This window comes from Harpia harpyja, chromosome 1, assembly GCF_026419915.1.
Source record: "Harpia harpyja isolate bHarHar1 chromosome 1, bHarHar1 primary haplotype, whole genome shotgun sequence".
NCBI lineage: Eukaryota > Metazoa > Chordata > Aves > Accipitriformes > Accipitridae > Harpia > Harpia harpyja.
The window spans coordinates 103,148,218-103,168,574 of record NC_068940.1 but is presented as its reverse complement, the minus strand read 5'-3'; the positions used below and the strand labels follow the sequence as shown (position 1 = coordinate 103,168,574).

General features: G+C 50.5%; 1 protein-coding gene across 1 annotated transcript; it reads left to right on the top strand.

The window, feature by feature from the left end:
- The first annotated feature begins 4,771 nt into the window (after positions 1-4,771).
- Positions 4,772-20,052, top strand: CSRNP1 (cysteine and serine rich nuclear protein 1). Its single transcript, XM_052807598.1, has 5 exons — positions 4,772-4,917; positions 11,934-12,129; positions 14,499-14,758; positions 15,129-15,425; positions 16,579-20,052. Exons 2-5 carry the CDS (start codon positions 11,958-11,960, stop codon positions 17,560-17,562), a joined length of 1,713 nt encoding a protein of 570 aa, XP_052663558.1. The 5' UTR covers positions 4,772-4,917; positions 11,934-11,957; the 3' UTR covers positions 17,563-20,052.
- The last annotated feature ends 305 nt before the right edge of the window (positions 20,053-20,357 follow it).

Here is a 20,357-nt window from a genome sequence, read left to right as displayed (position 1 = left end):
TAGCCCTCTGTGTAAACTTCCACTTATTTATGTAGTAGTGCTTTTAGGTTGATTTTAAAACAACAAAAAAAATGCTGCTTCAAAAAGAAGACCCCGAAAGTTTTGTTTCAAATCTCCTTTCTCTTTCACACACACAAATACGGGCAGTTTGGGGTCAGAATTGTTCATTGCCTGGTTGAACCGCTAAATAATGTCTGCCCTGCATGGGACTATCTCACAGCGGCTTTACTTTCATTACAAATAATACAAGCAAGGGAGAAAATGTGTAACCTGGAGGTCGCTGGCAGCCTTTCTGACTGTTTTCCAGGATATCCCCTTTCCCCCACACCTTGGGTTTCATGCAAAACTCAGCTCAGGGATGGTGACAAATGACACCCCCCCTTCATCTCACAGGCACGGTACATAGATAGGTGATATTATGCCCTGGTCCCGACGTATCGAAGCTCTCCAGGTCCCATGGGGTTGTGCGGTGAGACCTCACCGGCGCCAGGACCCATGTCGGGCTCAGCGATGGGTGACGGCAGCCGCTGGGAGGGCGGCTGGCGGCTGCCGGGCTGGCGGGGAGGCAGCGGCTGGCCGGGGTGTAGTCTCCGAGGCGGAGGAAGTGAGGAGCCAGTGTATAACCTGAACTTGGTCACCCTCGACCCAAACCCTGAAGAGGAAAGCCTGCACGCATGACGTCTTCCTGTTAGGAAATATTAATCACGGCCATGTCCAAACATGGTAAACGAAACCTCAGGAAAACCGCTCCTTTGGTGATCGAGCACTGTACACCAGCATATTCAGGAAGGCCATCGTGCCTCAAAGACAGGACCCACCCGTCATCAGGGCACCATCTAGAATTACGTATTGCCTCCACAATATTTGCATCTTTGAAGCAAAATCTGAACACATCCCTCCTGTGCTTCTATACTGCTGGGAGCTGTCGCCGTTGTTTCATGGGCTGGAGAGAGAGACAAGGGAGGCGAGCCAGGTACTGGGGTGAAGCCCCTGGAGATGAGATGCGTGGGGCATCCACGGGGTTATGGAGTTACATCAAGCACAGCAGCAAAATCGGCTTGAAGATGTTCTCAGTCCACCCTGGTTGCTCACCCTCGCACAACACTACGGTTTGCTGCCCTTGCAGCAGTGCCATAAGGGTGACCGGTGGGGCTGCCCTCTCCATGGGAATCGCTGACACACACCGGGGTAAGACCAGAAGCAAAAATCCTGGTGGCACCGCTTCGCATGGTGGTATCAAACCGGCTGTGGCTTTGGCGCTAGTGAGGACCATTTTACGCATCAGATTATTTTTTTTTTCCAACATTTTAGCCTCAGAGTTTGAAAGCTTTCACTGGTGAAAGGACTGAGGCTGAGACTTTCACAGCAGTTTACTCTAAAAGAGCTGTACCACATCAAAGCTCTCCCCTCATCTTCCCTACTCTTCATTGTCAGACCGGACACCTTCCAATGAGACACCTGTGTTACAAAAAAAAAAAAGAAAAAAAGGCTGAAAGGCATCCCAAGAGGTTTACAAGTAAAATAATATTCCTGGAAAGAGGTGCCAGCACCCCGGCTCACAGCACAGTGGGAAGTGTCTTGGAGCTAAGGGGCTCACAATGGAGCACGGGGGTACGGTGCTTGGGGAAATCCCTCCACGCCCCAATCCAACCTCATCCACCTTCTCGGCCAAGGCAAATCCAACCCGACTCCATCTGATTTTGAGTAGATGCTATGGCAAGCGAAGGATCGAAGTGGGACCTTGGTGTAGGAAGGGGGTGAGCAGCCCCTTAGAGGCTGGACGCAGAGGTGGAATTGAGGAGACCCTGGTATGGCTGTCTTCAGGCTCCTCCGTGGAGCCAGTGGAGACAAATCCTCCCACCTCCGTGGACTTGGTCCTACACAGGGACTCCTGCAGCTTGGCTGTACCCAAACCCTGTGGGATACAGCTGGATTACATTGTAAAGAGCCGCCCGGAGAGCAGGCAGCTTCATAGCCTGGGGACTCTGACCATGCCACTGGCCGTCGGCCCAGCTCCAGCTTGTAGAGGGAAAATCCAGCCAAGTGCTGAAATTGGGCAATGCCGGGTCAGTCTGCACCTCGCCTACCGCTGCAAGGGGTTTAATGCCAGTGGTGCAGCTCTCTGAAAGCTCCTGGTGGTCAATGGGAAGCACGTGGAGATCCTCAGCTGAACGCTGGAGTGACCAGAGCTGGGGAGCAATCTGGTGCAGGCTCCCAGACGTTCCTCCATCCCAGCTGTGCTGGGGAACGAAATCTGCAAAACATCATCTCTCTTGCTTGTGGGGCCTTAAATCCCTCTGGGGGCCAAGCCTCGCTTGTAGGGCCCAAGTCCTTTCTGGGGACCCAGTTCTCTTTGGGGGACAACTCTTGCTTGTGGGGCTTGAACCCATTTTTGTGGTCAACCCTTGCCCATGTGGCTCAAGTCCCTTTTAGGGGCCCAAATTCCCTTGGGGGATCAACCCTTGCCTGTAGGGCCCAAACACCTTTTTTTGGGGATCAAATCCCTATGGGTCCAAAATCCCCTCTGGGGGACAGGCCTTGCTGCTACGCGTCTTGGGGGGAGAAGCAAATCCCTTTTAGAGTCCAAACTTCGCTTGTGTGTCCCAAACCCTTCACGGGACCAAAACCCCTTTTGGGGTTCAAGCCTTGCCTGTGGGGCCCAAAACCCCTGTGGGACCCAAATCCCTTTCGGGCGCCAAGCCTTTTGTGTAGGTGCCAAATCCCCTTGGTGTCCAGAAACCCTTTTGAGGGCCAAACCTTGCTTCTGGATCCCAACCACTTGTGGGGCCAAAACTCTTTTTGGGGCCAATTCTTGCTTGTGGGCCCCAAACCCCCGCGGGGATCAAAGCCCCTGTGGTGCCCTACTCTTGTTTTAGGGTCCAAGCTGTGCTTGTGGGTCCCAAACCTCCTGTAGGGTCCCAAACACTGTGCAGGGTAAAAATCACTTCCAGGGGCCAAGCCTGCTTGTGGGTCCCCAACCCCTCGTGGGGTCCAAGCCCCTTGAGGCACCCACATCCATTTTGGGGTCCAAGTAGTGCCTGTGGGTCCCAAACCCCATGCAGGGACCCAAACCCTTTGCGGGGTCCAAATCCCTTTCAGGGGCCAAATCCCTTTCAGGGGCCAAGCCTGCCTGTGGGTCCCAAGTGCCCTGTGGGACCCAAAACTGTTTTGGGGTCCAAGCCTTGCCTGGGGGTCCCCAAGCCTTTGTGTGGCCCAAACCCCCCTGCAGTGCCCAAATCTGTTTCGGGGTCCAATCCTTTGCCTGGGGGTCCCCAACCCTTTCTGTGGCCCAAACCCCCCTGCAGTGCCCAAATCTGTTTTGGGGTCCAAGCAGTGCTTGTGGTTCCCTAAATCTTTGCGTGGCCCAAACCCCCCTGCGGTGCCCAATTCTGTTTCGGGGTCCAAGCTTTACCTGGGGGTCCCCAACCCTTTGTGTGACCCAAACCCCTCTGCAGTGCCCAAATCCGTTTTGGGGTCCAAGCAGCGCTTGTTCCCTAAACCTTTGTGTGGCCCAAACCCCCCAGCGGTGCCCAAATCTGTTTCGGGGTCCAATCCTTTGCCTGGGTGTCCCCAACCCTTTCTGTGGCCCAAACCCCCAGCAGTGCCCAAATCCGTTTTGGGGTCCAAGCAGTGCTTGTGGTTCCCTAAATCTTTGCGTGGCCCAAACCCCCCTGCGGTGCCCAATTCTGTTTCGGGGTCCAAGCTTTACCTGGGGGTCCCTAAACCTTTGTGCGGCCCAAACCCCCTTGCAGTCCCCAATTCTGTTTCGGGGTCCAACTTTTGCCTGGGGGTCCCCAACCCTTTGTGTGGCCCAAACCCCCCTGCAGTCCCCAATTCTGTTTCGGGGTCCAACTTTTGCCTGGGGGTCCCCAACCCTTTGTGTGGCCCAAATCCCCCTGCAGTGCCCAAATCTGTTTTGGGGTCCAATCCTTTGCCTGGGTGTCCCCAACCCTTTGTGTGGCCCAAACCCCCTTGCAGTCCCCAATTCTGTTTCGGGGTCCAACTTTTGCCTGGGGGTCCCCAACCCTTTGCGTGGCTCAAACCCCCCTGCAGTGCCCAAATCTGTTTTGGGGTCCAACTTTTGCCTGGGGGCCCCCAACCCTTTGTGGGCTCTGCACCCCTTGAAGCACCCAAACCCCTTTTGGGGGCCCCACCTGCTTCGGAGTCCCCACCCCCCTGTGGTCCCCAATTCTGTTTTGGGGTCCAACCTGTGCTTGTGGTTCCCTAAACCTTTGTGTGGCCCAAACCCCCCTGCGGTGCCCAATTCTGTTTCGGGGTCCAACTTTTGCCTGGGGGCCCCCAACCCTTTGTGTGGCCCAAACCCCCCTGCAGTCCCCAATTCTGTTTCGGGGTCCAACTTTTGCCTGGGGGCCCCCAACCCTTTGTGGGCTCTGCACCCCTTGAAGCACCCAAACCCCTTTCAGGGTCCCCACCCGCTTCGGGGTCCCCAGCCCCCTGTGGTCCTCAAATCCATTTTGGGGTCCAAGCTGTGCTTGTGGTTCCCTAAACCTTTGCGGGACACCCCCCCCCCCCGCGTGGGACCCACATCCATTTTGGGGTCCACACCCGTTGTAGCCCCCCCCATCCCTTCCAGTGTCTCCCGCCTCACAACGGGGAAAGCGGTGGGGGGGGGGAATCCTGCGGTGCGGGCGGGGCGGGGCGTCCCGCCGGCCCTGACTCAGCGCCCCGCCCGCCGTAAAGGCGGGAGGGAGGTGGCGGAGCAGGAAGCCGGGCGGGCCGGGTGCGCGCCGGCCCCGCGCCTGTCACCGCCTGCGTCAGAGCCCGGAGTTTTCCACTGACGAAAAAGGGCAGCGCGGCGCGGCGCGGCGTCAGCCCCGGCCCCGGCAGCGGCAGAGCGGGAGGCGCCGCGCACAGGCACCGCCGCTGCAGCCGGACTCCGAGAACCCGCCGCCGAAGGTAGGGGCAGCGCGGCGCCGGGATGGGGCTGAGAGGAAAGCGGTGGTGGGAGTGGGGGGGGTGTGGGGGGGGGGTGTGTGTGTGTGTGGCGGCGGGGGGGGGTCCGCCGTCCGGGACTGCGGGTCGCGGGGGTGGTCCGGTGCTCGGCCGTCGGGGCTCCGGTTCGGAGCCAGGTCGGTGCTGGCTCGCTCGTCGCGGGGTCCGGCGCGGTGCTCGGTTATCGGGGGTCCGGGTCGCAGCTCGTCCCGGTGCTCCGTTGTTCGGGGGTGGTTGGGGGGGGGGGGGGGTCCGTCTCGGTTCCCCGCCGTCCGGACCCGGGCAGGCGCGCCGCAGCGGCGCCGTCTGGCCGGGCTGCTCCGGCCCGGGGGCGAGGGGAGACCGGCGGGGCTGGGGTCCGGGACCCCCCCCCGGGGCAGCGGGACCGCGTTCCCCGGGAAGGGGGGGGGGTGTCTTTGCCGCTCCCCCCGGCCCGCCCGCACTTTCCCATCGGCAGAAAACGCTGTGCTATATACAGCTATAAATCCCTAATTATTTATTTATTTGGAGTAGCGCTGAGTTTTCCCCCTGTCAGTTAAGGCTCCGCTCCATCTTTACGGCTGCGGTTCCAATTTTCTGATGTTGAAAGAAAGGCGCGGGGGGGGGGGTGGTGGTGGTGTCGGGGGGGGGAAGGAGAGCCTTGCCGGCTCGCTCTTCCCCAAATCTGCCCGGCTGGGGATGCTTTCCCGTCGCTACAGCAACACCTACCGACCGGTGCACGGATGGACGGACGGACGGACGGAGAGCGGGCACCCCCCCCACACACAGACACCGCCCGCCGCCTCCCGAAATAAAATCAGGGCTCTTACAGCGCACCTGAGGAAAAAAAGGGAGGAAAAAAAAAAAAAAAAACCCAAACCCAACAACAAACAAAACTACTAAGTTTTCTCACTGTGGGATTTTTTTTTTTTTTTGCTTCCACTCCCCCCCCCCCCCCCCCCCCCCCCGCGGCATCCTCCAAAGTGTCTGTCACCTCCGAGTTACATAATGTCGCTGTAGGAAGAGGCTGCCACATAGGGACAGCCCTTTCCTAAAGCAGCCCTGCCTCACTAACGTCTGTAATGACAGCGCCTCGGTGGGACGGAGAGAAAACCCTCACGGCCATATACAAACCTCAAAGTCTTGTCATTTGTTACAGGGAACTCATCAGCAATTTTTTTTTTTTTTTTCTTCTTCTTTTCCACGAGAATTTCGTTTTATTTTTCCTCTGCTGAGCAGTTTGCAGATGAGGCCAGTCAAGGTTGGGGAGTTTATTTTTGGGATGGTGCGTGCGTTTGTTCTCCGTGCGGAGAGACTCTGCAGCTCCCGGCAAGCCTTTAATAATTCAGCGCAGGAAATGTGTGCGTATATATAGCAGGCAAGGTAATGCACAGCGTGTACCTACAGGAGGACAAATATGGAAACCTGGTGTGAATTATTCATGAGGTGTAATCAAATAGAGGATTTTCCTAGACAAAGCACACTTCGCCGTTTTCATATTTATTACAGTACAATCTGCGCCGAGTACATTTGAACCTCATTTCATTTGGGCCGTGTCAGATAACCTTTAATGTATTTGCTAATGTTTCTTATTTACCTTTCAAGCTGTCAGCGAGAAATAAGGGCTTGATAGGAAAATCTGAAAAGCTTTTTTCTTTGTGGCCTTCTGAAAATTAGTAGATGGAGTAAATGCTTCTGATGCTCTTCCCGGGAAAGGCGTTTTGCCTGTTCAGTCTCTGGCAGGAGAATAAACTCATGGTGCTACGAACTGATTCATGCTCCTGCTCGGCGGCACGGGGTACTTTGGGTTTTGCTGTTGCATAGTAGGCAGAGGCTATTTTTAACCGGAGCAAGGTTATGAAACCTTAGACCCAGCTGGGTGAAAATAATCTGGTCTGAACTGGAAAGCACAGCTTGCGTGGCTGGGAACACGCACGGGACTGTCCCCCGGAGGGTCCCAGTGGGATGATCCCACTCACCTTGGCCCTGGTCAGCCCCAAAATTGGGAAGTGTTGTCATCGTGGAGGCTGTCACAGTGGCGCGGGGGAAACCACTTAAGTAAATATGCAAAGAATTAAAATAGTTAAATGAACGAGCAATGAATCAGTGTTGATAGCGTGGTGATTATTAAGTAACCCAGAGGCGTTACTGGAATCACCGCTGCTGTTAGACATGAAATATCTGGGATAGCTAAACGGGAAGCTCAGCTCTGCACCAGTTCTTGGTGATACTCGCACCAAGGTCGCCTGACCCGCAATAAACAGAGGCGTGCAAATAAACACCGACCCCAAAAACTCCCCCATGTTTGCTCCGCGAGTCGCTTTCGGAGCCGTACCTGGCTAAAATATGCAGTGGTGGTTTTTAAACTAATATTTACTCCTGCTAGACCTGCACAGCCACTGCGGCTCTGGGGGAGGGAGCGGGAGCCGCTCTGACTCACGGCTCAGCAGTGTTGTGAACTCGCTCCCGGCACTCGAGCTCTTGTCCCGGTGTGCCGGGAAGAGTCCACTTTGGCTTCCTGGGCTGCAGGCAGACAGCTGTGCTTGTAAAGTTGGCAAACAGGCTCAAAAAGTCACTGAAAAATAAATACTTCTAGTGCATTGCACTGAGGTGTTTTGTTTTATTTTGTTTTTACCCAAATTGCTTTGCAGAAGACAGTTTGCTTTCAATAGCTCATGCGCAGATTTGGGATCCTTCCATTCTTTAGGATGCTCCACCGACAGAAACCCCGAAATTTAAAGTGTCCTTGCTCGTAGGTGTTCTCCTGCAATACCACGGGAGTTGTGGCACAAGCAAACGCAGCCACTGGACTTGCTGGGAGAAGTTTCCTTTACGTTGCTTGCACTGCTGCATTTGCCTGCCCAGTGCAAAGCACATACACAGCCCCAAAATACAATGCCAAAACATCTTCTCCATGTACTTCTGCACAAAGCTGTGATGCCTCTTAGTGCAGTCTCTTATAAATAGACTAACTGGACACTGGTAGGGGTTTTAGTTGCCTTCCTCTGCACTCGGCTAAACAAATGCCAAACCTTCTTAAATCTAAATTACTCGAAATATTTACTGTTGAGACGTCGTCCAAGAGGAGGATAGTTAAAACATTAATTCCTCGCATTCCAGTGTATTAGGGCTTTACCCTGCGACTTGCCGAGCGCCAGAAATGGGACTTTGCAGATTCAATTCCCTTCCCCCCAACTAGAGAGCCAACCCCCTCACTCCCCCCACCCAAACTTTAATGCTTTAAAAAAAAAAAAAAAAAAAAAAAGGAGGGAGAGAAAAAGAAAGGAATGCACATCTGGGCTAAATATTTGTTAGAAAGTATTCCCAGGATAGTGGGAGTTCTGGTGCCAGAGAGGAATTCCTGCGGGTTTGATCCATTGCATTATGTACTTGTTCCAAAAGCTGTTTTCAGTAAAATAGATGAGTAAGAAGTCTTAGCCAAGAACAGAATGTCTTTTTTGGCAACTAAAAGGAAGATAGGATTATTTTATTTCAGGTTATGTAAAAAAAAAAAAAAAAGGAAAGAGCGAAGAAGGTGGTAAAATCCTGCGCTCAGTGGTTCCTGCCGAGATTTGCAATGGCAAGCACAGATATATAGATACATATTTTTTGTTTGGTTGTTTTTTTCCATGCTGCTGTGCACATTTTTGTGACTTCTTTGTAAGACATCAGTGTGGATTTAAGATTACTTGCGGAATTACTGCAATTAAAATGTCCTTGCTGTGTCTGAATTGGCCTCTGGGTTTTTTTGGCTGAGCGGCCAGTGGTTTCAGCGACATGGCTTTCAAGGCAGTGTCCAAATTGTTGGCGTGATTTCTGCTCCCAAGTGCTGGGGTGAGGAGGGGAGGAGAGGATCGTCTTCACCCTGACGGCGAAACCCCTGTCTGGAGGACTTTTTTGGGGTGGATACAAGTAGATGCCGATGGGTGCAGCCCCACTACATCGCGTATAGCTCCTGAGAAGGATTTGAAAACTTGACCTGGAAAACGTTGCAGCCATAAATCAGCAAAGAGGGGTAAGGCGTTACAGGGGGAAAATTAATGTGTTTTGGCTGGTGGGCAACAGGTTCACCAGCTTTTTCCCATTAATTGAGAATCATGTCTGCACGACACCTACTTTGCATTAACAAAACAATAGGTGTTTTGAATAAGACAGTCTGCCAAAGGTGTTTTTTTTTCTATGCATTTGGCTTGTTGTCATAGATGGGAGATGCATGCACCTCCCTTCATCCTTCTGCCAGACATGGCTAATCAGCAATGATAGTATTTAAAAAAAAAAAAAAAAAAAAAAATTGCACCATCTTATACACAGCTTGCCTTGGCTCTGGCTTGGTGTTTGTGTTAATTCGGTTAGCTTGCTTGAGGAAAAGGCTTCGTTTTTTTCTCGCTCTGTGTTTTGATGGAAGGCGGCGTGGCTCGTGATTGTCACTGTTGGGTTTGCAGGCGACATGAGCATCAGGGCTGCATCACTCTGCAGCATCACGATGTCCGCCTTCTCGCTTCTCTAGGAGTGCTGAAGACCAGGTAAATCTCAGCAGAAATGGATGCTGCATGGGTTGGTTTGGTTTTTTTTTGGTGCGGACCTGAGAGTTATCCCTGTTTTAGCGGTATGATTTTGGCTGCTCCAGTACCCTCCGGTGTCTCCCGTGATGCTTGGATGTGGTCACCATCGCATCTCCAAGGGCGTTTGCCATTGGACATGTGTCCTACAGGCTTTTCGGGAAGCTGGTTTCTCCCTCCCTTGGCTAGACAGTGGCATCCTTCACCGGCAACATTGGAGGTGTCCTTCGGAGCAGCGAGCGGTCGCTCTGTGGTGCGAACTGATGGTCTTTCAAGCCACGTGTGGGACTTTTTTGCAAAGTTTTTGGCCGCTCTGCGGGGACGATGGGGTTGGCTGGGATGAACAAACCTCTGGCTGCAGCCCAGGCTTTGATTCGGACCCCTGCCATGGATTTGGAGGGTTTCTTTGCTCCTGGTTGTTTCTTAAATTAAATGTGAGGCAGAGCAGAAGGCACACACACAAGAAGAATAAAAATAAAAGGTTTGTAAAGGCAGCCAGGTAGGTGGTTTAGGCGTCGTGGCTGCCTTCGAGCTCTGCTTTGCCAGGGCGCAGGCAGGAAAGGGGTTAATCCAGGTGTCAGGTAGGACGTGTGCTGCTGGGGCTGGAGGGTGGCCAAATCCACCTTCTCCCCATCTGTTTTGGATTAAGGCCAAAAAATCAACAACCCCTCCATGGCAAAACCACCTGCAGCTCCGGGGCTGCCGAGGAGGAGGAAGAGGAGGAGGAGGGATGGTGGGGATCACCTCTGCCGGGCCCCCAAGTTCAGGGGGCCGTGGGGGATGCACTGGCTCCGTAGGAGCGCGTTGCAGTGAATGATTAACTTCAGGCCGAGGAACTGCTTCATCCAGGGATTTTTTTGACCTTTTAGGGGACTATTGTCTCCTGGGAAGCTGTTGGTAAACATAATTAACGAGGGCTGGCGCAGGGCTTTGAAGGCGCTGCGTGTGCTCCCGTCCTGCTACGTGTTCCTGTGCGGTGCTGTCGAGATATTGAGAATCCCATCGTTCGGAGGTTGTGAAGCCGGGGTGGTTTCTCTGCCGCCTGCTCAGGGCTGTCAGGAGGGCAGGTTTAGTGTTTTGGGGTTTGGTTTTTTTTTTTTCAGAGACTTAAATTAACTTCAGACATGCAAAAGAGGGTGAGAAAGTGCTACGGTTACAAACAACAAATTTGGCAGGTGGAGGAGTTTCAGCTGGCGGGAGGGGATGGGGGCCGGGTGTCTGGCACCCCCGTATCTGCACTGTCACCGTTCTGGGGGCTGTATGTGTCTGTCCCAGTGTCATCCGCGTTTTAGGGATGCTTTAGGTTTTGTGTGTTACCTCTGGTTTTATTGAAGCACCGGGGGGGCTGGTAGCATCCCACGTTGCTGGGGCTCTCCCCACCTTGCTGGAGGGAGTTTCTGGCCTGGGGCTGCATATCTCCCACTGTGGTTGTGCCTTACAGCCCGGTGGGATGGGGTCAAAGCAAGTCACTCCTCCGGCAGCAGCCTGTTCTCAGCTTTGGGTACAGCTCACTGGCTTCAAAATAAGCTGGCAGTGACTTCTGCAGAAGCAGGGGCATCTGGTGCGGTATTGCCAGCATGTAAAAGGAGAAACAGTCTATCATCTATACAACAGCATCTCAGCTTAGGTGGGCTCTGATATCCGTTAGCCTATTGTAGGCAAAGTGTGTAGCTTTTGTGCAATTTCAGGAGACAAAACCCCACAAACTTTATAAAAGCAAAGGTTAAAAGATGCAACAAAGTTATTTTTGTTTTTTCTTTTTCTCCTTTAAGATGAACAGGGGAAAAGCATGCAGGAAATTTAGGAATCTAGGCAAGTACAGAGTTCCTTTGTTTTTAATTAGCTGCGTTGTTTTTAATTGCTACTATGCTTGATACATAACCCAGCCTAAACAAGAATAGCTTATTGAATGGAGGACTGACTATGAAAGGCACCGTGAGGAGAAGGGCTGTTCTTCACAGTTGATATATTTGTATTTCAGTGCTTCATTTAATAAGTCTGTTTCCCCAGGGGGCTGTAGCAAGTAAATCATGCCAACAGATTGTTCTCTGCAAACTGGCTTATTTTTGTAATTAGCAAGACGTTAAAGCTGTAACTGCATAGAAAGCTATCTGGGTAAGGAGTTAACATAAAAGAATTAGTAAGCAAAATGTAATACTTATTGTTTGATAACATTTGTGTTGATTGAATTGGTTTCCGGACAGTTTGCTGTCTGTGGTAGTTGTTTTTTCTGCAGCATCGTAAAATGGGAAAGTCAGCAGGTGTGCACAGTGAGGGTAGTAAGGTGTGTTTTTTGCGGGGGAGCACTTTTTGGGAATCATACCTGCGTGGCCAGGTGGACCTGGCAGAGAAGCCTTGCTGGGGGTTAAAGCCATCCTGCTCATCACCAGAAACTGCCAATATTTCCCCCGCTTTATTTTGCTTTTCTCCTTTGTTTTCCAGTTGTATGAAAAATACGGCGTCACCATGAGCGGAGTATTGAAAAGGAAGTACGAAGAGCTGGGGGATGACAGTACCTACTGCTCCTCCTCCTCCTGCTCCCCCCTCTCCTCCTCAGCATCTTCGGGCTGGGAGTCGGACGAGGAGAGCTCCCGCGGAGAGCCCAAGCCCAGCTCTGCCTTAACGCCCAGCTTCACCCGTGAGTATCTCCGGCAGCCCCTTTCCTGAGATCAGCCATGCCTCTGCGTGGGTTTTTTTGTAGTGTGGTGGTGGGTCGTCACCATGCAGAGACCCCCTTGAAGAACATCTTTACGAGTGAAAGCGGCCGTAACACCAGCTCCCTGTCATTACACCAATTGATCTTCATTTTATAATCAGCCAGCATCCTCAGCGTAGTCTTCCTCAGCCCTTCCCCCCAGCATTTATCATTCCTTTATAATGTTTTTGCTGAAGTCCAAATTTCCAGGAATAGAAACCCAAGGACCTGGGTGTGCAGAGGCATGCAGGTGCCTCCAAGCCAGTGCTGTAGGACCATCCCACCATCCCTCAATCAATAGCTGTCAAGCTATTCCATAGGCAAAAACTAAACAGACAGCAAGGCCCATAACACTCGTTTTTAAAAATGATTAACCAGTATGGTAATTACCGTTTCAGAGCTCGTTTCCTACATAAGTTGGGTACTTTGCCAAAGAACATGACACGTTTGACATTGCCTCCGCTGTTAGTACAGATAAATGCTATTTTGTTTTCCCAGCAATATCAGTTTTGAGAGCTTTTAGGAAAACACACAGAAGACAAGGTTGTAAAATCCTTTATCTGCCATGTGAAGGGAAAAATAAAAAATACAATAGGGGACCATCTTCGTGGAGGAGAAATAGTCCAACCTAGTAAATTATACTGAACACCCACTGTATATAGCAGTTAAGGTCTACTTAGCAGACATACACAAACACGCAGTGGTCTGAAAAGGCTTTAGAAGTCTTGTAATAATAAAGAGTCTCATTCTTGCTTGTCTTCCCAGGTTTTGTGACAAAACAATGAACTTTTTGTATTCTCTGGCTCAATTGGAAAAGGGTCAGGAATGGGAAAACAATTTCAGAGGAGGGGTGCGGGGAGAGAGAAGCAAATGCCAAAGTGCAGCAGCTCAGCTGATAGATGATCGTGGTGGTTAACTTGCCTTTTGATAAAGAGCTAATGTTTTAGAAGATTGAGTCAAGGTTATTATGAAAATGCAACGCGCAGTGCAAAGATATCATCAAAGCAACTGCAGAGCCCAGTGTGAAACCCCCAGCTATTTAGCAGAAGCTGCTGACGCAGCTGGGTGAACACTTTTTTTTTTTTTTTTATATGAAACTGAAATGCTATATTTTGGCAAGTGAGACTTGTGAAACATGGGTGCAGCTAACTGTCCGTTCTTACACTTTCCCAGCCACCGGGGCCAGCCAAACCAGCCGAGCCCCTCGGGTTTTCGGCAGTCCTTTCGGTTGGCTCCCTGCAGTAGGGCTGCCCGCAGCTCTGCCATCCGAAGAGCGGGGCTCAGATCCCAGCTCTGCAGGAGTCACCCATCCTTTCTGGGTTATTTTTTCCCATATTCTCCATGGTGGCAACCAAGACATCCATGCCCCAGCAGAGAATGAGACCAAAAAACCTCACCACCAAATCTGTGCATAGCTGACTCTCGTTCCTGACACGCTCACGCCGCAGAAAAAGCAGCTCTGTAACCCAGTATCACTGCGTTTCGCTTTGCTTTTCATGGCCAGCTACATTCGTGGAAACTCACTTACTGTGAAACTGCCCTGGCTAATTAGTCCACCTCTGCTACGTTTGCACGTGCAAATGTGCAGAACCAGGTATCTCTGGAGAGGCTCCGTTTTAAATGGTGTGTAGCATGTTTCAGCAGTTTAAGATAAACCAGAGTCATGTATTGCCATGTTTACCCTGGGATCACCTGTATAAAGATTAACATCTTTGCAGCTGCTCTCAAATGAGTCTCTTGAGAATAAACTATAGATTCATAGTTCCTCCCAGTGGATGGTGAAAGGAAGTACCAGAAAAACAGCCGTTTTGGCTATTTTCTGCCCTGCCACAAAAGCTGGAGCCACACAGCGCTGGAGTGTCGGTGCTCTGGCATCCCGGGAGCAGACCATAAGCTCCTGAATGTGGGGCAGGGTGCTTGGGTTTAGAGCAAGACAGGCGTGTAGGATGGTTTGTTGCTTGTTCGTTATGCTCTGCTGCACGTAAAGAATAAGCAAATATATGCTTCCTGAAGGAAGTCAAGCGGGAAGGAGAAGCAGCAGCCGTTTCTTAGGGTGAATCTGATCAGTGACTCCGATGCATCGGGACTTGGCTTAGTTTCCTCTCCATCCTCATCCCACCTTTGAAGTATTAGATCCTAAAACACCAGAAGCTGTCAAGCGATGTTGCACCCTTGTCCCATCATGTCCCTGTTGAGAGAGTAATTTCAAGTCCTGCCTGTTTGTAGTATTTACAGCTATGTTTGTAATATTTCTGTCCTGTCTGCAGGATGGCAGTACTGACTTTGTGCTATTTTTCTTCCCCCATTTTTAGCCACGTCTATCTTGAAGAAATCCAAGCGACTAAAGAAGAACAATGTGGAGTTTGACCGGGTCACTGTGTTTTACTTCCCACGCTGCCAGGGGTTCACGAGCGTGCCTAGTCGTGGAGGCTGTACCCTGGGGATGGTGAGCAAACACAGCTCCTCCCGGCAGTTCACGCTAGCGGAGTTTTCAAAGGAGCAGGAAAACGTTCGTCGGGAGAAACTCGAAGAGAAATTAAAAGAGGAGAAGTTGGAAGCGTTGAAATGGAAAGTGAGTAGGAGCGTGGGGCTGCGTTGGTGAGGAGCTGGTTGATGTTGTTAGTTAATGGCCAGTTTTTAGTAGGAGCCTCTCTGAGACCTGGGGGCATCAGTCCTTAACCCTGTTTAGGTCTCCAAAAAACACAGGCTCTGTTGTGGGATTTTCAGCTCAGTTCTTCACCTTCGCAAAGTGATGGAAAAGACACTGAACTCCGCGTGTCGGGTGTCTGTCAGGTCTTTGGGGGCTCTGACACAGATGTTGGTCCTGGGGTCGGCCACCATGGGGGGCAGATCTTTTCTTTCTTGTTTCTCCTGACCTGGGGGTGCTGATGGCTCTGTGTCCCTGACAAGTCCCTAACACTTTGCCCATTTGTTGCCCTTAGCTAACCATGAACGGCACGAAGGAGTCGGAGGAGGCCAACCAGCTCACCATCGAAGACATCTCTGATGACGACATTGATGTCAGCAACGTGGACCTGGAGGATGGCTTCTTCCTCCAGCCCTACCCCGCCAAGAAGAGACGCGCGCTGCTGAAAGCCGTGGGGGTGAAGAAGATCGACAAGGAAGAGAAGCGGGAGCTGCACAACATCCGCCTGTCCCGGGAGGACTGCGGCTGCGACTGCCGGGAGGTCTGCGACCCGGAGACCTGCAGCTGCAGCTTGGCAGGCATTAAATGTCAGGTACTGCCCTTGCCTCTGGGCACAGGGGAAAAGCCGTGGCTCCAGCTGATGTGTATGTTAAAGCAGGGAGGGTTTGAGCAAGCAGGACAGAGTTAGGGCAGCCTGTAAAATGCATCTGTTCCCACCTGTGCTCGGAGCGAAGTAGGCGAGAAAAGCTCTTGGAGATGCTCCCCAGGCTGCGAGGCAGACGCTGCTTGAAAGCGTCCGCTTCCCAAACCACACGTGCAGCCATCCCTGCACTGCTGCTGCAGCCGTGGGGATGTGTCTGAGCCTACAGCGTGAATGCACCTGCCCCATCCGTTCCCATGAGACCTGTACCTGCTTGGTCTCCTGTTGGAGATAGGCCACGTGGGAATGTCTTCGTAAACAAAAGCTTCTTGCTCCTCACGCGAGGCTGTGATTTCTCCTCCTCCCCCGGTTTTTATTTTTAATTTTGTTTTCCCTTGGTGTGTGTCACAACTCCCAGCGCGCTCAGGCAAACGTGGGAGTCTCAGCTGAGTGTCGTCCCACAGCTAGCTGTGCAGACCACCTGCAAAGTGGGATAATCCTTTCATATTCGATTAGCTTATTATATTTTTCATTTTATTTTTTATGGGTGCCTGCCTGGCTGTGTTTGGGGAGCCATATTACCTATTCTGGGTGCCGCTCACTCCCTCGATGCTGGGGGTGGTGTAGGGTGAGTGTGCACAGGCAGGTGGGTGCACACAGGCTGACGGGTGCTCCATGTGTGTGTCACAGCTCCCCTCTAGTGGCTGCTGCTAACAGGGACATAAAGGCGCCACAGACGCCTGTTGAGCAATTTGTCCTTATCTCGGCAAGGGGCAGAAGCTCATGATATGGATCGGGTATTAAATATCATGATGTAATATATAAAAATTCATGTTTGCCCCCTTATGTCTCCTTTTGGAGCATTATATTTTGCTTTTTTTGGAACCTTTTAACTTTCTTCAGTTGTACTGAAATCCAACGTTTTTATGACAATCCTTCAAAAGAGCAGGGTGTTTGTGTTTTGTTTTGTTTTTTTTTTTTGTAGTCTGCTTTTAAACCCCTCAGCTGTTACTTGGTTTCTCAGGGCAGGTGAGTCGCGAGTGTTTTCGATTTTGTGCCGCCGGGTTCAGTTCTAACCCTCCGCCTCTGCTTCTCCCCGTGCCAGATGGATCACACCTCCTTCCCCTGCGGCTGCACCAAGGACGGCTGCGGCAACACCGAGGGCAGGATCGAGTTCAACCAGGCCCGCGTGCAGACCCACTTCATCCACACCATCATGAAGCTGGAGCTGGAGAAGCAGCAGCAGAGCAGCGAGAAGGTGGCGGAGGCCGAGCCCCCTTTTCGGGAGCGGCTCCCGCCCTTGGGATGTGCAACGGGTAAGGGCTCCTTGGAGGAGCGTGCGGTGCCGCTGGCACCCGCCTTCCAGTTCAGCCCTGACCTGGAGGCTCTGGGGGAGAACAGCTGCAGCAGCGACATGACGGACTCCTCCATCTCCTCCCACCCCAGCGAGGACCTGGAGGAGCCCTACGAGAGCCTCCCCTCTGACAAATCCCAGTCGGATGTGGACGACGACGGCTTGGCGCGCATCCTCCACTTCAACGACTCGGATGCCGAGGAGGAGGGTGGCCGTGGCCAGGATGACCTAAGCTGCTTCCACACCGCCGACTTCTTCATCGAGGACCACAGCGGCGAGGCCAAGCCTGTCCCCGGCCACTTGTCCCACCTCTCCGAGTGCCTGGATGAGAACGCCAACCAGGACGGCGGGGGTTTGCTGGAGGATGCTGCCCATGCGCGGTGCGATGGGCTGTCGTGCTGCGCCTCATCCCCGGCTGAGCCCTGCTCCAAGAGCTACGCCGACCTCAGCCTTTCCTCTGACTCCTTGGATTTCTTCCAGTCCTTCTCGGACTATAACTTGGGACCCCTTTACAACTCCTTAAAGGAGTATGAGAACCTTGATAACTTCTCAGCGTTACAGTTTCAGTTGCCTAATTTCCCCAGCTTCCCGCAAGCCGGAGATCAGGGCTCCTGTTTCTTGGAGTCCCTCATCGGCTTGTCCGAATCCGTCCCTGAAACCCCGGCCCCTTTCACAGACAATCAACTTTTGGAGGATGCCATCAAGTCATCATTGATGGAGACGGTGAAAGTGTGAAATGCCCATGTGGCTTGGGTGGCAAGGACCGGTGCCGAAAGGAAAACCGAAGCAGTCTGATGGGCAAACTTTCACAGAAAGGATGATGCGCTACTCAAAAATAAGGAGGAAAAAACAAAAAAAAAGACTTTCTAAGCAAACAAACTATTTTTGGTCTTTATAGAACGTGGACGTTTTGACATACTGCAGCTACAATCAGTTCTCTCGCTGTTTGTGCAAAAATTTCTAAACTTTCATGATGGGGTGGGGTGGGGAGGGAGGGAAAAAGACTTTCACGTATTAATTTCCTTGTGTTTTGTATGAAAAGACCTGTTGAGAAATGCTCCTCGCTAACGTTGCCAGTTGTACGTACAGCCCCTTCTCGAAACGTTTCAGTGTTGCAGGAACTTTTTAAGACAACTTTTTGAAGCTGTATTTATTGTGAAAATTTGTGGTTTGCGTAAGAGTTAGCCCAACACGCTCTTATGTTTAAATCGGACAAGGTTTACAGAAGAGATCCATACACTATATACATAATCATTCTTCATCTATTTATTGCAAATTCCAGAATTTAACTAGCCACCGAAGCTTGAACTAGCATGAAACCTTATTTAAATTGGTAATACCTCAGATGTATTATGTGTACAATCATATTTTTTTGCATAATATATCTGTATTTATTTATTTTCTACCTGTAGTACATGAATAGCACTGTGGTTTAGTAATGACCCGGAAGGGCAATAAGGTCTTCAGCAGCACCCATCCTTAAAGACGACCCTGTTTTTTCTGAGTCTGAAGGATGTTGGCTGTTTGGTCCTCATTTCACATTTCTAAAAGAGCCGAACGCAAGCGGGTGGGAGGGGGGACACGGGGGAAACATTTGTGCAACGTCCTTTGGCTTCTATCAGCCCTCTAATAGACAGGATGATGGTGTCTGATCTCCATAATATTGCTATGGAGAGCAAAACAAGCAAAACCTTCAACTATTCAAGAAATAACATGAACTAGCTGTATTTAAGCAAAAAAAACCCCAAACCCTTTTCATAAATTATTTTATAATTTATTTAATTTCCTTAGGATTTGGCCATGAGATCTTTCCCAATCAATTATGGTGCCTGAATATGCAGAGGAACTGTTAGCAGCGGTGGGGGGATGTAACGAGAAGGACCTTTGCAGCCTGGGGGGGGGCTTTGGGAGAGCAAAGCCACAGCAGCAACACTGTGCTCATGCTCCTCAGCAAGTGCTCCTTAGGACTCCCCAACGTCAAGGGTATTGCAGCTCCAAAATCTAGTGGGTCAGACTGTTTATGCTATTATTTTTTTTTTATATAGGTAAATCAGTAAATCAAGTGAAATAGATGGATATGAAGGTTATTGGGTTATTTATCCTTTGAATACGGTTTTAGAGGGAAGAAAAAGTAATGCCTGAAAACAAAGCTGAAAAACTTGAAGGTTTTTGTTTCATAAAATGAGAGAAATCATCATGTTTAGGAAGGATATTGGAGGCCCTCTTGGCCTTTTGCTATTTAAATCAGTCTGAGAACATGACACTATTTGGCCACGAGATGTAACTGGACATAAAATCTGTACGTCAGTGATACACTAAGTGCCTATGCCAGCGGTATGGAAAAGAAAAAACAACTGGCTTTAAAACCTACTGGCTTTAAATCCCCCCTTGGAAAACATGAGATTTGGTGATGGGAGCGATTCCTGGCATTACCGGCACCGGGGGGAGGCGGCAGCTCGGGCATCCCAGCCCCACCGCCCTGGGAGCGGGGTGCTGGTGGGAGCTCCTGGGGTGTGCGCAGACACCTAGATGGGGGGAAAAAAAAAACCCAAAATCCAGATTTGCGGATTTTTTCCATTGGCTGAACTGTTTATATCCCCAACAACAGGAATGGTGCTCTTGGGTATTCGACAGGAATTCGACAGGCACCTCATGCCAACCTGCCAGCAATTTAGGAAACTTCTGGCGTACGAATATGGCAAAGGCTGGGTTGTTTGTGTGTTTTGGTTTTTTTTTTTTTTTTTTAAATCATTGTTATTACTATTTAATTGTACATCTTCTCTGGTATTGAGCCGGTCAACTTGGAAGCGGAGCTGACCTGCCGCGGCCGTGAGTGGGTGCTCGCCCCACGCTCGCTGCCGCATCCTCCTGCAAAGCATCGCCCCCGGGGACCTCCCCGCCGGGCAGGAGGGCGACTGTAGGAATACTACTGGCAGATGGAGGATTTCCTGGACGTATATATATATATATATATATATTATTACTATTTTTTGTTGTTGTCGTCATTTCTTTAGGCTGAAAAATCCCCTTCAGTTATCTCCTAGGTGGTAGTTTCTATCCTTCAGACTGCATCAAAAATACTGACAGTTGAAAGTCTGGTACCATTCTGTATTTATTGGCACTAATATATTTTATAACATTCCTAGGTTTCTCTGCATATATATATTTATATATATAAAATATATACATATATTTTATATATATATATACACACACACACTTTTTTTTAAAGAATGATGGGGATAGACTCTTGCCTTTGTGGATTTTTTTCTATAATTTATTCTTTTTATTTGTTTTGGTGCCAAAAAAAAAAAAAAAAGATTTTTTTATCTTTTTTTTTTTTTTTTCAGGGCACTGAATTGTAAATATATAATTTTTTTTCTTCTCGGTATCTGTGTAAAAAGTTGCCTGTTAAACAGTTTAAAAACTGGGTATTTATTGACACAATCTGTAATTATCTAATGTATTGATTGAAACGCTTTGGTTTCAACATAGCTTTATTTTAGCTTTCTTTGTGTATATATTGTGAT

Excerpts from the sequence above, each read along its gene's own strand:
- CSRNP1 (XM_052807598.1), top strand. The coding sequence starts at position 11,958 with ATGAGCGGAGTATTGAAAAGGAAGTACGAAGAGCTGGGGGATGACAGT. Across the intron at positions 12,130-14,498 it reads CTTAACGCCCAGCTTCACCC|CCACGTCTATCTTGAAGAAA; the intron begins GTGAGTATCTCC and ends CCCCATTTTTAG. Across the intron at positions 15,426-16,578 it reads TGGCAGGCATTAAATGTCAG|ATGGATCACACCTCCTTCCC; the intron begins GTACTGCCCTTG and ends TCCCCGTGCCAG.